General features: G+C 43.7%; 1 protein-coding gene across 2 annotated transcripts in view; it reads right to left on the reverse strand.

Moving 5' to 3' along the window:
* EML1 (echinoderm microtubule associated protein like 1) overlaps positions 1-12,958 on the reverse strand; it is a 312,189-nt gene extending 299,231 nt beyond the window's left edge. The window contains exon 1 of one of the 2 annotated variants that reach the window (XM_019518578.1): positions 12,763-12,958. In XM_019518578.1, coding sequence (XP_019374123.1) covers positions 12,763-12,793 — 31 coding nt within the window. In that variant the 5' untranslated portion in view covers positions 12,794-12,958. The remainder of the gene's footprint in view (positions 1-12,762) is intronic. The other variant, XM_019518580.1, reaches the window with a different exon arrangement.
* Positions 12,959-13,229: the final 271 nt, after the last annotated feature.

Raw genomic sequence — 13,229 nt, forward strand, 5'->3', positions numbered from 1 at the left:
GGTCCACCCATGGTCCCCTCCCCCACCCCTAGTACTTACCAGCTCAGAGTCAGCTGCAGCTCCCTGCTGTAGCCACCAGGAACTGCCTGAATCATCAAAGCTCTCTGAGTCTTTTCTGAAGATTTGGAGAGCTTTGACTTGATTCAGACCTTTAAATTGGTCCCCTGATTCGATTTGCCTTCAGAGATTTGGCTGAATCAAGTCACCACCCGAAGCTTCGCACAGCCCTACTTCTTGCACCCCAGCTGTCACCAGGACATGGGCTGCTACTGCAGGAAGCTGTGCTACCACAACCAGAGCCTCAGCTTTGGCCATGGTGGTGGGCCTCTGACTGGTGCCTCTGGGGCTGCCTGTACCCCAGCTCTTGCCGAAGGCATGTTGTTTCTACCCCCATGGCTGCTTGAGTTACTAGTGCCTGAATTCTGCTGCAGGAGCCCTGGAGTGAAAAGCAGGCTGGGGGCTTTGCCCCGCAGCACCTCTTCTAGACTCGTCAGGGAGCGGACCAGTTACCTCTCCCTGCCTTTTTGCCAAACTGGCTCTTCTGGCTTTTATGTCTTCACCCCCAGCCACCCATTTGGTGGCACTGGCAGCAAGGGAAAGCTGGTAAGGCCAGGCCTGGGGAGGCTCTCCCTAGGGTAGAAGGACAAAGCACCTGCTCTTTCTTCACACAGAGCTCCAAGCACGTAGAGTGGGCAGAGGCCTTGCCCCGGGGTTCAGTCCACTTAGCTCCTGGTGTCCTAAGGCAGCACCACCCCCTGCCTGCCTGTCACACCAGACTCCAAGAGTGAGAAATGGCAAGGGGGAGAGGAAGGGAGGAAGCTGTCCCTCTGCTCCCTCCACTCTGTTCCCTGAGACTGGGAAAAGAACAGAGGAGCAGCTCCTCCCTGCTCTCTGCCCGTTCTCCAAACTGGGGTCCTCTATCTGGGGAACAGGGAGGGGGGTTGCCCTATTTCTCCCCTCCCCTCTTGGACTGGTCAGGAAAGGGAAGGGAAGAGTGAGTGAGAGAAAGCCCCCAGCCTGTTCTCCAAGCCAGGCAGTCCCTCTCTCTTCTCCAAGCTGGGCATTGCCCAAGTTGGGGAAGGGGCTAGGGGGCTTTGCCCCAGTGTTTCCTCTGTTCTGCTCCCAGAGGCTGGAAGGGGAGTGAAGGAGGATGCTTGCTGCCAGTTATTCAGAACAGGATCACAACTGTTCACCTGTGCCCCTGCAGGGACAGACACACGGATGTGTGCTGGGGCTGCCAGCATGAGCCAGGGTGTGGCCTGCAAGTACCCCCCAAAAAAGGGAATGTGTCCCTCCAGCCCATTTGAGTTTATAACACCCCTGATATACAAAATTATACAGTGAACAAGGGATGTGGCGGGGGGAAGAGGATAGTGTCATGGTTAAGGCAGTAACATCTGAATGCTATCCTGGACAACTGGATTCTAGTCCTGCCAGTGCGAAAGAGTTCCCATGTGCTGCTGGGCACCTTTTACTGGCTAGTCACCAACGGTATGCTCCTCATTCTCTAGGCTCCTGACTTGAAGCCATAAGATCCTATTTGCAGAAGTGCTGAATACCCACAATAGCACAATAGCAACTGAAGCCAGCAACTGAAGCACTTAGCATTTTACAGCACAACAGATATTCAAAGAAGTATGAAAAAAAATCAGGTAATAGGCATCTCTATGGACCACCCAAATTAGAGGATACTTTTGACTGATCTCTGTGCCTCAGCTCCCCTTCTGTACAATGGGAACTATTGGAGTGGATGGAATCACGCCCCTGGACCTAAGGAGGGTCTGACTCAAGCTGCTAAAGCTTTTCCTTCCAGCAGAGACAAAAGACAAATTATAAACTTCACTTCAAGTTAAGCTCTTTTCAATCACTGTACTATGAATGAGCAAAACACTCCAGTGAACATGCTGTCGGTCACAGAATTTCTGTTTATGATTTCTCTACAAGCCATCTGTGGTGCCCAGATGATGCTGTCTAAAAGATGTCTCAGTTTTAACGCTCTCACATCAGGCTTTGTATTTTTGGTCCTCTCTGAATCATTTCAGTGAAGTCTCCTCAAGAGATGTCTAGCTGTAGGCTGTCTCTTTCTCAACAACTAAGCTGCAATCAGGAGACTGCTTGTGGATCTACTAGAATTGGTTTTGAAGTTCTTTTTAAAAGTTATTATACATGCAACCTTTGTGGAGATGATTATTGGCAAGATTGCTCTCTCACTACTGAGCTTCAGGGATCAAGTAGCTGCTAGGGAAAGAGAGGAACTATAAACACTGTTTGCAGCAACTATGTGACTCAGTAAGTGTTTGACACCAAGCACACAGTCATGCATATAGAACCTCAAAGACACCTTCAAGTCCCGGCACCTTCAAATTTTCCTCTACTTGTAGATGCCTATTAAGTGGTGAACCCACAAAAATGGGCTTTAGGGGCATGAGCCCAACTACATTAGAAACCATTTTGCAGTGCACCTTCTATCCCACCAGGCTACAGCTCAATTATCTTTGATGGATGAACTGTTTTTCCCCAACCAGTTGCCAAATCTGAGGTCATTACTCTGAGGGATCAGAGGGTGATAATTATATAGACTGTGTATACAGTATATAGCCCTGCAAAAAGTAATGGATCAGGGCAATATACAGTATCTTCTCTGTGCTGTGTGAGAAGTGGATTCATAATTACATTTGTCAGACAGCCATCTTATTTAGAGAAAGTTCAGCCATCTCTACACAACTCTGCAATGTATATTGCAGACATACTCATCACTCTCTCAGAATGCATGCAGTCACTTGGATTGCCCTGAATTTGTGCTTGTCCTAGAGGTGTACAGGAAAGCTATTACTCCATATATGGGGTTATTTGCTCTATAAATCCTTCGTATATAACCCTCACCTGCTCTCCTCACCAGCCTCTCCCCTCTGATTTTCTTACGGCTGTCAAATTTTCTCACAGTCCTTCCGAATGGACCAGAGGATCGCACTATGGCTAAGTACAGATAGTCAAAAAGCCCAAGGCTGAATTGATTCAGTCTTTGCAGGTTAGTTTAAGCTGTAAAGATTGAACTAATAAGCAAATGAGTAAACAATCACTTTTGATTCACAAAATGCAGCCACATACCTGCGGTGGCTCAAGCCACAAGGGCGGGGTGGGATTCAAGAGCACGACTCTCTGGCACTTAGCCACCATGGGCTGTATGCTTGCTTCCTCTTTTGGCTGCCCCCAAGGTCCCTGGGATTTGCAGTTCATAATCACAGTAGTTGACTCTGTAGGATTACTCATTACTTCCTCTTCCTGCTTCCAGGTGCCTCTGGGATTTATAGTCCACAGTTGCAGCCAGTACTAAGTAAGTCAGCAGGGCAAGGTAGCTCTGTTCTCAGGGGAAGGCGAGTTTAACCCTCCTCCCTGGCCCCAGATGGGATTTGTCTAGTGGGCCCAGTGAGCCAGCCCTCACTGCTCCAGCTAGGCAGCAGAGGGCCAGGGCCAGGGCCAGCCCTACTCTCTGGAGCCCCGGGCTGCAAAGCATACTGGAATGCTGGGGGACTCCAATGTAACTTGAACTAGGAAGGTGTCTTAGACAGAAGTTTCATAAACTGGTTTGATCTAAGTTAGTTAAGTCTAATACTACATTCAGCCAGGTTTATCTTAAATCAGTTTGGGCCATTTTGAAACTGGCTTATATGCAGTGACCTTCTGTTCTGTTACAGGTTTAAACCAGTTTATGTGTCACTTCTGTCCCTAGCTTATTATGTCCAACATGGTCTTGGACTCAACACCTACCGCATCTAGTCCATTGCACACACAAGCTTTTATGGTGGGGTAGAGGGGAAGGGGAGTGAGGGGGGACTGACAGAACTCGAGCAGAGAAGGTCTTTTGACTCGCTACAGCCAGTCCTGTCACCCTCAGTCTTCCTGTAGATGTTCCCGGTCCTAATTATCCTGCCACACTTTGTTGTAAGAGTAATCTGGGAGATATCCTGCCTCTGCAGTAGGCAGAAGGAACTTGATGACCACGTCCTGCTGGACCAGTGGGGCCCTGGTACTCAGTGAATCCCAGGTGATCTTGTCCTGCTTGTAATTTATACCAGTTGATTCAAGAATCCAGCCCATTCTAGTCTCTCTCTCTCTCAGAGTCATAAAAAAAAACAGGGCTAGAGGAGACCTCACAAGGTCATCTAGTCCAGCCCCTGCTCAAGGCAAGATCATCCCTGACTACATATCTGCTAAGTTTTACAGACTCCTCACCCTTATGCACACACAGAATCCATCCAATATTACATTTTCACTTACTCATTAGACCAACAGACCACAACCATGTCCCACCTGTGACAAAACCAATGGTAAAAAGCCCCCTAAGCCCCACTACTTATTTCAGCCCTAAATTGTTTCAGTTATATAAGACACATGGACTTTCTCAGAGAATACATTCTCCTCTTTCTTTCTGTCCTTCGTACTTTCAGAAAGACATGGTTCACCCAGATTATTTTATATCCTCCTGAAGTAGCTCCAGCATCTCCCACCTGCATTAAAGGCAGCACCACTAAACACAGTGACTACAGTTGAAGGGTTTGCAGGTCAATGCCCATTGGCTATTGCCAGCTTCAGGAAGCAAGGATAAGTTTGAATTACTTTCCTGGTTTGCAGAGAGTTAAGTTTGAATTAACATTAACTCTCCACTTCCTCGTTTGCAGAAGTTTGAGTTTTGGTGAATTTGGTATTCTAGAAGGATGCAAAATAATACAGTATTAAAGTTGCTGTGTGGGAACAAGGATCTTTGTCAGTGAATTTAGATAGCACCAATGCTGTCAACAATAATCAATAAGAGTCCTGATGAATAATACTTTAGTGTTTGTTTTCCATTTTTTAAACCCAGAAGCCAATAATAAGGTCACACAAGCATCATCACCATTTTATAGCTGAGCATACTGAAGCACCACACAAATGACTGGAGTAAGTTGTTCAAGGCTACCTCGTGAAACAGTGGCAGAATTGCAGCCTTGCATCAGTGAAGTTTATTTGGAGACTAACAGTACTAATGCAAGGTGCAGCTTTGTGATTAACTCCCTTTACAGAATAGACTTGCACTGGTGCTGCTGCACAGCTGACTAAAAATGAGACAAACCTCTATATATGGACAAATCACTGAGGACAAACTTCCTTTTCCCCTATTCTGCCTTTGATAATGGACAACCAGAGCCAGCTCTTGGTGATGTTTTACACTGGTATAATTAGGAGCAGCTTCTAGTCTTAGTTCTCTCTCTTGCACATGACTGTGGCAATTACAGCGTTCATTAGGAAGCCCTTGGGTTTTTATCTTAGCCAAAACCACCTTTTTCCCTAACAAAGGATCTCAGCAAGGGGAGAAGGCATGTCTTTGGCCTACCACAGTTTTTTCTCTTTGAAAAGGCAATGTCTGAAAATCTTCAGTCTGGTCTCGGTAGGGAGCCATTTTAACCAAGGTTTATATTCTAATAACATCTGTAGCAGGTGGATTCTTCATGCAGTTGATTTTAACTCTTTATGACCCTTTGACTGCTTTTGATATTGTGGATAATAGGTTGCTTCTAAAATGCTTCATGCACAGAGATGCCTTTGCAGGCCTGTTTCTGACAAGTTTTTATTCATGTATCTCAGCAGGGTTTGCTTATTACCATAAACCTATTTCTAATGTGGTTCCTGTGAAATACTGATTCCTGGAGCTCTAGATTCACACACTTTTCCCCATCTATGGCCTGATCAGAGTGGTCCTAGATCTTAACAGTCACAAGGAACACTTAGTACACATTATTTGTCTGTATTGCTATCATTTGGGAGGCACAGTCATAATTCTGGTACCCATGGTGTCAGCTGCTGTACCAATACAAGAAAACAAAAGATGGCAGTTGAATCAAAGACTTTGCAGTTGAAGTAGCAGAGGTGGTAGGAAGCTGAATACCTGTCCCACTACAGAAGTCTGAGACTCTGAAACTTCATTTTGACAGACTGAGATTTTTTTTCTAAACAACATACATATATTTGTTTAGACCCTGTTGAATAATTTAATTTCCTTAAGGTTTAAAATGTTCCTTTGATGTTTTTGTTGCATTTTTATGTTGGTGTATTTTTTTAATTTCTAAATTAAATGTTTTGTCCAAACAGAAGGTTCTTAAAATGTGATGACATAGATACATGCCAGTGCAACAGATCAAGAATTTCCTGATAGAAAAAACAGTCCATTGGTAAGATTTTCACTAGCTCTCCTACGTAATATTTGTTAGGTTTGACTTCTTTCATTGCCAAGTCATATTTTATGGTGAGATACTCATCATCAACAGCACCTACTGGTTTATGAACGATATTAAGGGCTTTCAGCAGCTGGAAGGAATAAGCCACTGACGTATTTTCTAACTTACACAATTCTCTGGTGGTCTTCTTGCTTGCTGAAATTGGCTGCCCTGCTAATAGCACTTAGTGTTTTTCATGTGTAGTAATCATAAGCATTTGGTAAAGATGAGCACTCTTCTACAGATGCTGATTAGCAGAAAGGTTAAATGGCTTTTCTGGAAGCATTCAAGTGAGCCAATAGCAGAACCAAGACCAGAACCTACTGGACGACACTGACAATGAGTTGTGTTGCTTTTTGAGCTGAGCAATTCTGCAACAGTAGACCCAATATTTTTCTTCAAAATATGCTTGAGATATTAGCTGGCATTATTAACTTTAATCCTTCAGGAATACTTTTATACAGTTGTTCTGCAGATTAATTTTAAATGTGGTTGGCTGTGCAATGAGGAAAGCTAGGCAACAGCAATGCCAAATATACAGGTCTTTTCAGAGAACTACTATACAGGCTCAGCTAGCCAACATTTAGGGCCAATTTCTCTGCTCTACCTATTTGAAGAGAGTTGTGTTCATATTAAATAGCTGAGAATTCAATCCTCCAAGCCAATTTCCCAAGCATAGAAATATTTAAACTGGTTTCTTTTCACTCTTATTGTCTAAGGGTTTTGGCCTAGAACTTCACGCATCTAAGCATGCTCCAACACGTTCTCACCTGACCTGGGCCATGATGTGGGAAACCTCAGTGCACAAAGTACTGGCTTTTTTGGGTAGGGTTGAGAAGCTATCATTTCACTCTCAGAGACCAGAAAGCCCAAGAGAACTAGGAGATTCCAAGAAATTCCAATCCAATTCTAAGAGATTCATCTGTATTGAGCAGTTGGGGAGACATAAGAAAGGCAGCTCATAAGCCCCCTTTAGCCCTGGAAACTGACAGTACTAAGTTTATATCACAGATTGCCCCTCCTGATATACATGGAGTGTATGTAGAGGTTGGACTTAGATCAACCTAAGTGGGATTAATTCGGTATAACTGCTGAACTATACATAGTGGGAGGCACCTAGATCGAGCAAAAAAATAGCCATCCCAGTCTAACTAGTTCACCTGAGAATGTGCAGTATGTACACTTGGGTAACCAGTGCCTGACTTAACCAAATGGAGCACAGCCCTGGAGCATCCAGACTACGGACAGATGTTACACATAAACCAGTTTAAGTGATCAGAAACTGGTTTAAACCTGTAATAGAACATAAGTTCAGTGCATACAAGCCAGTTTCAAAATGGCTGAAACTGGTTTAAGATAAACCTGGCTGAATGTAGTATCAGACTTAACTGATTTTGGTCAAACCAGTTAATGCAATGTCTGCCCCAGGCCACTTCCTTGTTTAAGTTAAACCAGAGCCCCCCAGCATCTTAGATGCTTTGCAGCCTTGGGCTGGGCTGGGCTAGGCTGTGCTCTCTGCTCCAGAGAACAGGACTGGCCCTGCCTCACTGCTCCCTAGCTGGAGCTCCAGCAGAGACTGCAGGCACAGCATGGTCTGCCTGGCTTCCCTCTGCTCCCCCCCACCCTTTCACTGCTCACCGCTCAAGCAAGGATCTCTCCCACCCATCTCCCACAGCACAGACCCCAGTCCTACAGACCTAGGCATGTGGTATGCTAGCTAATGCTGAGAGGTGTGTGTGTGTCAGATTTCACTGGGACAGGCAGACAGAACAGTGTCTGCTTAGGGCTTTTTGGAGCTAATGAACAGGTCACCTGGTAATGTCCCTCTAATCCTTCCTTGGAAAAATGCTGTTTAAGAAGAGCTTGAACTAATGAGAGAGGCTTTTGTTTTGTTGATGGGCTGATAATCGCTGTGTTATCAGCTCCCTGCTGTCTCCCGCACCTGTCAGGTTTGCTGAGACAGTATAAAGAAGCAGGTAAAGGAGATTGAAAAGCTCGGTATCGTCAACAGATTCATGCACACCTCCCCTTTGCCTCAGAGTGCTAGCCTGGGGCTGGGGTCTGGCAACATTCCCACCCCTTGAGCAGTGAGCAGGGAAAAGCCTGGAAACATTCAGGCGAGGGTGGGGGTTTGAACCCTGCCCTAATCAGAGGTCCTGCGGGGGCCTGGCCACACCCCCTCTCAGCTTAGCACTCTGGGAGGGACAGGAGGGCTGCTCTAGCACACCCTGGCTTCTAGCCTGAGCCACTGCAGTCATGTGCCTGCATTTCCTCAGTCCAGAGGGAATGTCTGTTCAGTTGCAAACTGATTCATTCTAGGCAAGTTAGACTAACCTGCAAAGATTGAATCAATTCAGGCTCAGGCTTTTTGAATGTCTGTCTCTAGCCTCAGTGTGTAAACCCTATTTGGTACGACTCTGCTGCCCATGGCACAAACTCTAACAGTTATGCCTCTGCTGTAAATACCCCATGCAGGCTGACTGTATGGTGTGTGTCAAGACCCTGAGACTGCCTCTAGGAGCACCCACATTTTGAAAAGCTGCCCACAACCTCTCTGAAAGACATGGCTACATGCACATTTTTAGCCTTTGAGAAACAACACTGCTAACTGATCTGAGGAAATATTTAACTGGCTGTTCAAGAATGCTCTGCATTTAATAGGTCTTCTTTGTTATGCTAAAAGAAGAAGAAATAGAACAAGTTTGAGGAAACCAGAGGTGAAAACTGTGCTAGACTTCCCAGGCCCCTGACGCTTGCTGCAGAACTTGCTAAGCCAGTTCTATTTCTTCCATTTTTAACAGTATCTTAGTAAATGAAAGATAAAATAAGTATGAGTGAGCTTCCCTGAATCTGAACTGTTGTGCCCCCTCAGGCAATAGAAGTTGTACCTCACCACAGCCGAATACTTCAGGCCTACAACAGAATGGCTTATCCACAAATACCTAGCAGTGGGGTAGTCAAAATGACTCTGTATGATGACACAGCTTCTGACGTGGGAAATAAGTGAATAGCCACGTTAAGGCCCTTTGTTCAACTTTACAGGGTTTATCTGAAGTTGGAGGAACTGTGGTAAGAACCAGAACCATTATGACTCATATGTTCCTAATCAAAATACTGAGTGTATGAAAAGCTGTTCAGATGTAAGGAGACTGAACAGTGTCTTCCTACGAAAGAAAAATAATACACATGAGGGGAAGCACTTAAATAATTGATGGGCTTTGCTTTTATCTGCATGTAGGAATGACAGTAAATCTATGTTCCTAGCACTAATGGATAGCATCAGTATGTCAATAATTGCTGATGAGTAAGAAACAGAAGCCAGTGATCTTTTCCTGAACTGAATAATCTTTCTTTCTTTATCTATCAGTGGCACAATAGTTTGGAAAATTAATTATATAAAAATGTAAATATTCTGTTCATTAATGGATCATTTTGATCTCAGCACTTTAGTGAACACAACCAAGGTTTTGGTAGAAAAGAGTCCAAAATTGTTAAGGCCTTGTTGCCCCTTGTTTCATCATCTGACAATTTTTGCAGTCCTTGTACTACAATAAGACAAAAACCTCTTTCTGCATCCAGTTGTAATCCAAACATTTAACTCTCTGTTCTAAATTATTAAAAGAGTGCAGTTGTTCTGAATCTAATGTAGAAGACAATCTTCTGTGTAACAAAGGTGAAAAAATAATATTTCACCCTGAAAAGGTGCCTAATCATTTCTAATTCTTAAGCCTGAGTTTTCTCATTAAGTGAAATCCCTTGTTCAAAAGTTATATTGGGCAGTTCATACCCAGCTATTTAAATCAAAAGGTCAGATGCAGCAATTCCCTCTGAATTGCTTATCTGATCAGAACAATTATGCAGCTGTTCCTACTACATTTTTGTGTAGGCTGAAAGCAGAAGAGAAATTTTGGTGTTCATCTACTGTAACTAAAAACTTCAGTTCTCAGGACTTTTTATGAGACACACTGCAAAGAGGCTCTCTCTCTCTCTCTTTATATATATATATAACACAAATATTGTAATGTGACTAGACAATACAGTGCTATTTAAAGTGTGTTAATATCTATACACACATGTATGCATTCATACATGTATCTGTAAACTCTCTGCTATAAATAGGTCACTATTGTCTAGCCACATTACATTAGTCCTATAGATTAGTGTAACAATGTGCTTGCAAATGCCCAGTCTAGCCAAATTCAGCAGTAATCTTTATGATACAAGGCCGAATGCTGGCCTCAGTTACACCATTCAGAACTCAGTGGAATCACTAGGGTGGTCTTTGCCTTACTGGATATGAATCATATTACTCCAGAGTTTTCTGCTGATATTTTAAACCCCTATTGTTGGAGCTTTTGTTGGTCAAGTTTTAATCTTCCAAACAGTTGGTAGAAAAGATGCAACCATCAAGAGAACTGTTTGATCTCAATGTCCCTTCACATGAAAGCTAACTGTCAGCAACTGGGTCATGAAAAATAGTTTCATAACCACATATAGCACAGTACTGATACTCGTATGTATACACATACTCCAGAAGACCACATGTGGCCCTGGTGGAGTCTGTAGGTGTGTCTACACTGTCTCTGTGCCATGCATGACATCAGTGTCATGAATTACAGCCTGCTTATTTGCTTCCACTCTGTACATGCCAAATGCCAAATGAAAGGGAGGTGCCATGAGAGTGGTACTGGGTGCAGGCTAATCAGTGCATGTGGGGCTGACAGCACATCCTGCATGTGTGCCAAACAGTGGTAATGGTACTTTTCTTGGTCTGTAGCATGAGCAGAATGGATGTGCTGCATTTCCCTGGAGCTCTCCCCAGCACAGTCAGAGGTGGTGCAGACATGCCCTGCAGGTTTGGCTGCCACACGGTTATTTCTGCCGGTATTAGAAACATTGGGAAGAGCACAGGTCAGTTGTGATACCTGGCACAGGAGGCAGTGAGTGGTCTGGAAACACTGCCAAGGTCCTCTCTAAGCAAGTGGAGGTTGGGAAGAATACAAAGGGGATGGAGAAGAAACTGAACCTTCTGCCCTGGAAATGTTGGCAATTTACAGATCTGCAACCAGGTCCAAACTTCAGTTAATCTCTGCTATTTATTTCTTCCCTTATTCAGCAGCCTGCCCTCCCTCCTCCAAGCACATTCATCAACAATTTTCTGCAAAGAAAATATTCTGAGCCCTTTCAATTGCAAAGGTAATTGAGATATAAGAAACTTTTGCACCCATCATGCCATGTATGCTCAATATCAGTTTCATCATTAATATCAGATGCCAGCTAAATATTGTCACTGTCATCCTGAAATATCTCACCCCCAACTCAGAGTGCTTAACAAGCAAACAGAGGTCAAGCCATTAAAGTCAAGGCCAACTCTGCTGAAGAAGGGAAGCTATTCTGGTCACCAGATCAACCCTTTGAAAAAGCAAGCAAAAAAAAAAATCTACATAGGCTACTGACCTGCCTTTAGACAGTGTTCATGATGACTCTCTCCTGGCAAGGAAATTGCACAGAACAGCTTACTCTGCACTACATAATTAATTGTTTTTCATTGTGCTCTTATTTAAGATTTTTTTTCCCAATAAAATGGAAACAGAGAGAAGACAGAGAGGTTGCTTCTCTATCACCAGTTTCAAACCAAGGGCCCTGTCTTTGATGTGCTACCATCCCAAGCCAGTCAAACAGTTATTCCACTATAAATATGAAAAGAGAAAAGCTCGGCAAAATAAAAGAGGTGTTTTTAAATGGGCCATGTCTTTGTATATTATAAGCCTTGGCACAGATTTGCTCCTTGGTCTCCACAAGGATTTCCTTTCATGCAGACGATCTGGTAAATGTTTATAGTACGTATGGAAGTGAAATGAGGGGAAAAAAGCCAGGAAATGTCCTCTTACCACATAACTGCGTCTCTTGTGTGGGAAAGTTTGACATATCCAGCCATATCTGCTAGTGAATGACTGCTTCTTAGCTATAGGCACTTTATTTATTTATGTGCAAAGCACTTTATTTTGGAAATACAGTGCACAGAGTATGCATTTTGTTTCAGCTAAAAATTCATCTTTAATATACACATCTGCCTTTTCTGCAACCCCCTTGTCATTTGAAAAGGTTTATGAGTGTGTTTACACAAAGCATAGGCAGCAGAGTTGTATCAGGAGCCCTTCCCAGAAATTCTTGTTGGGAAGCTCCAGAAAACAATTTCTGATTCTATCACTTCTACAGAATCAGTCACTTCGGACCACTTCCCTGAACAGCTGAAATCAGCCTCTTGATTTATTCTTCATGCCTTTATTTAAATTTTAAAAAAAACTTTGTAGGCTCTCACCCAATAACCGCTACCCGAGAACATGTCATAACTAAAAGCATGTAGGAACTATGTTGATTACATGTGGTTTTTCCCCCCTGCTATGGCTCTGACTGCCTTCAAAACCAAGCGGGTTCACGTGTGACTTTGCAATCTGAGAATGTGAACTGGTCGGTAGGACACTGTGGTAAATATAAATCTGGCACTTACCCACAGGCAGTCCCTCGCAGTCTGACATCATGTGAAAAGAAGTTCTCCTCAACAGTACTTAGGAAAACCACGGGAAAATACAAACTCAGTTTCTTCTCTTAGCAAAGGCAGGGGCAAAAAATAACTAACCATTTACAGCTATCCTTCTCCTGTACTCGACATCTACCCGCTCTGAGAGTTGGAGCAACAATCCTGCCTCTGCCTTCTCATTATGGGATATAAAGATAAGAATGTGCTTTTGTGCCAAAAGAGCATGCTATTGGTGGATAAATTTGTTGTCATCCCTCCCCTTCACCGGAGTTTCCTCTTTAATGTCACAGAGGCACATTACCCTATTTGAAAGGCCATAGAATATTTATGAAACAGCTTTTAAGAGCTTAGCTGAAAATCTGGACTGAACAAACTGACTAATTGTTATGTGGTGAAGTCTGTGGTAGGGGCTGCAGTGCCAGGACATTCCTAGGTCT

The sequence above is a fragment of the Gavialis gangeticus genome, unplaced genomic scaffold (genome assembly GCF_001723915.1).
Source record: "Gavialis gangeticus isolate Ggan-Ray unplaced genomic scaffold, GavGan_comp1, whole genome shotgun sequence".
NCBI lineage: Eukaryota > Metazoa > Chordata > Crocodylia > Gavialidae > Gavialis > Gavialis gangeticus.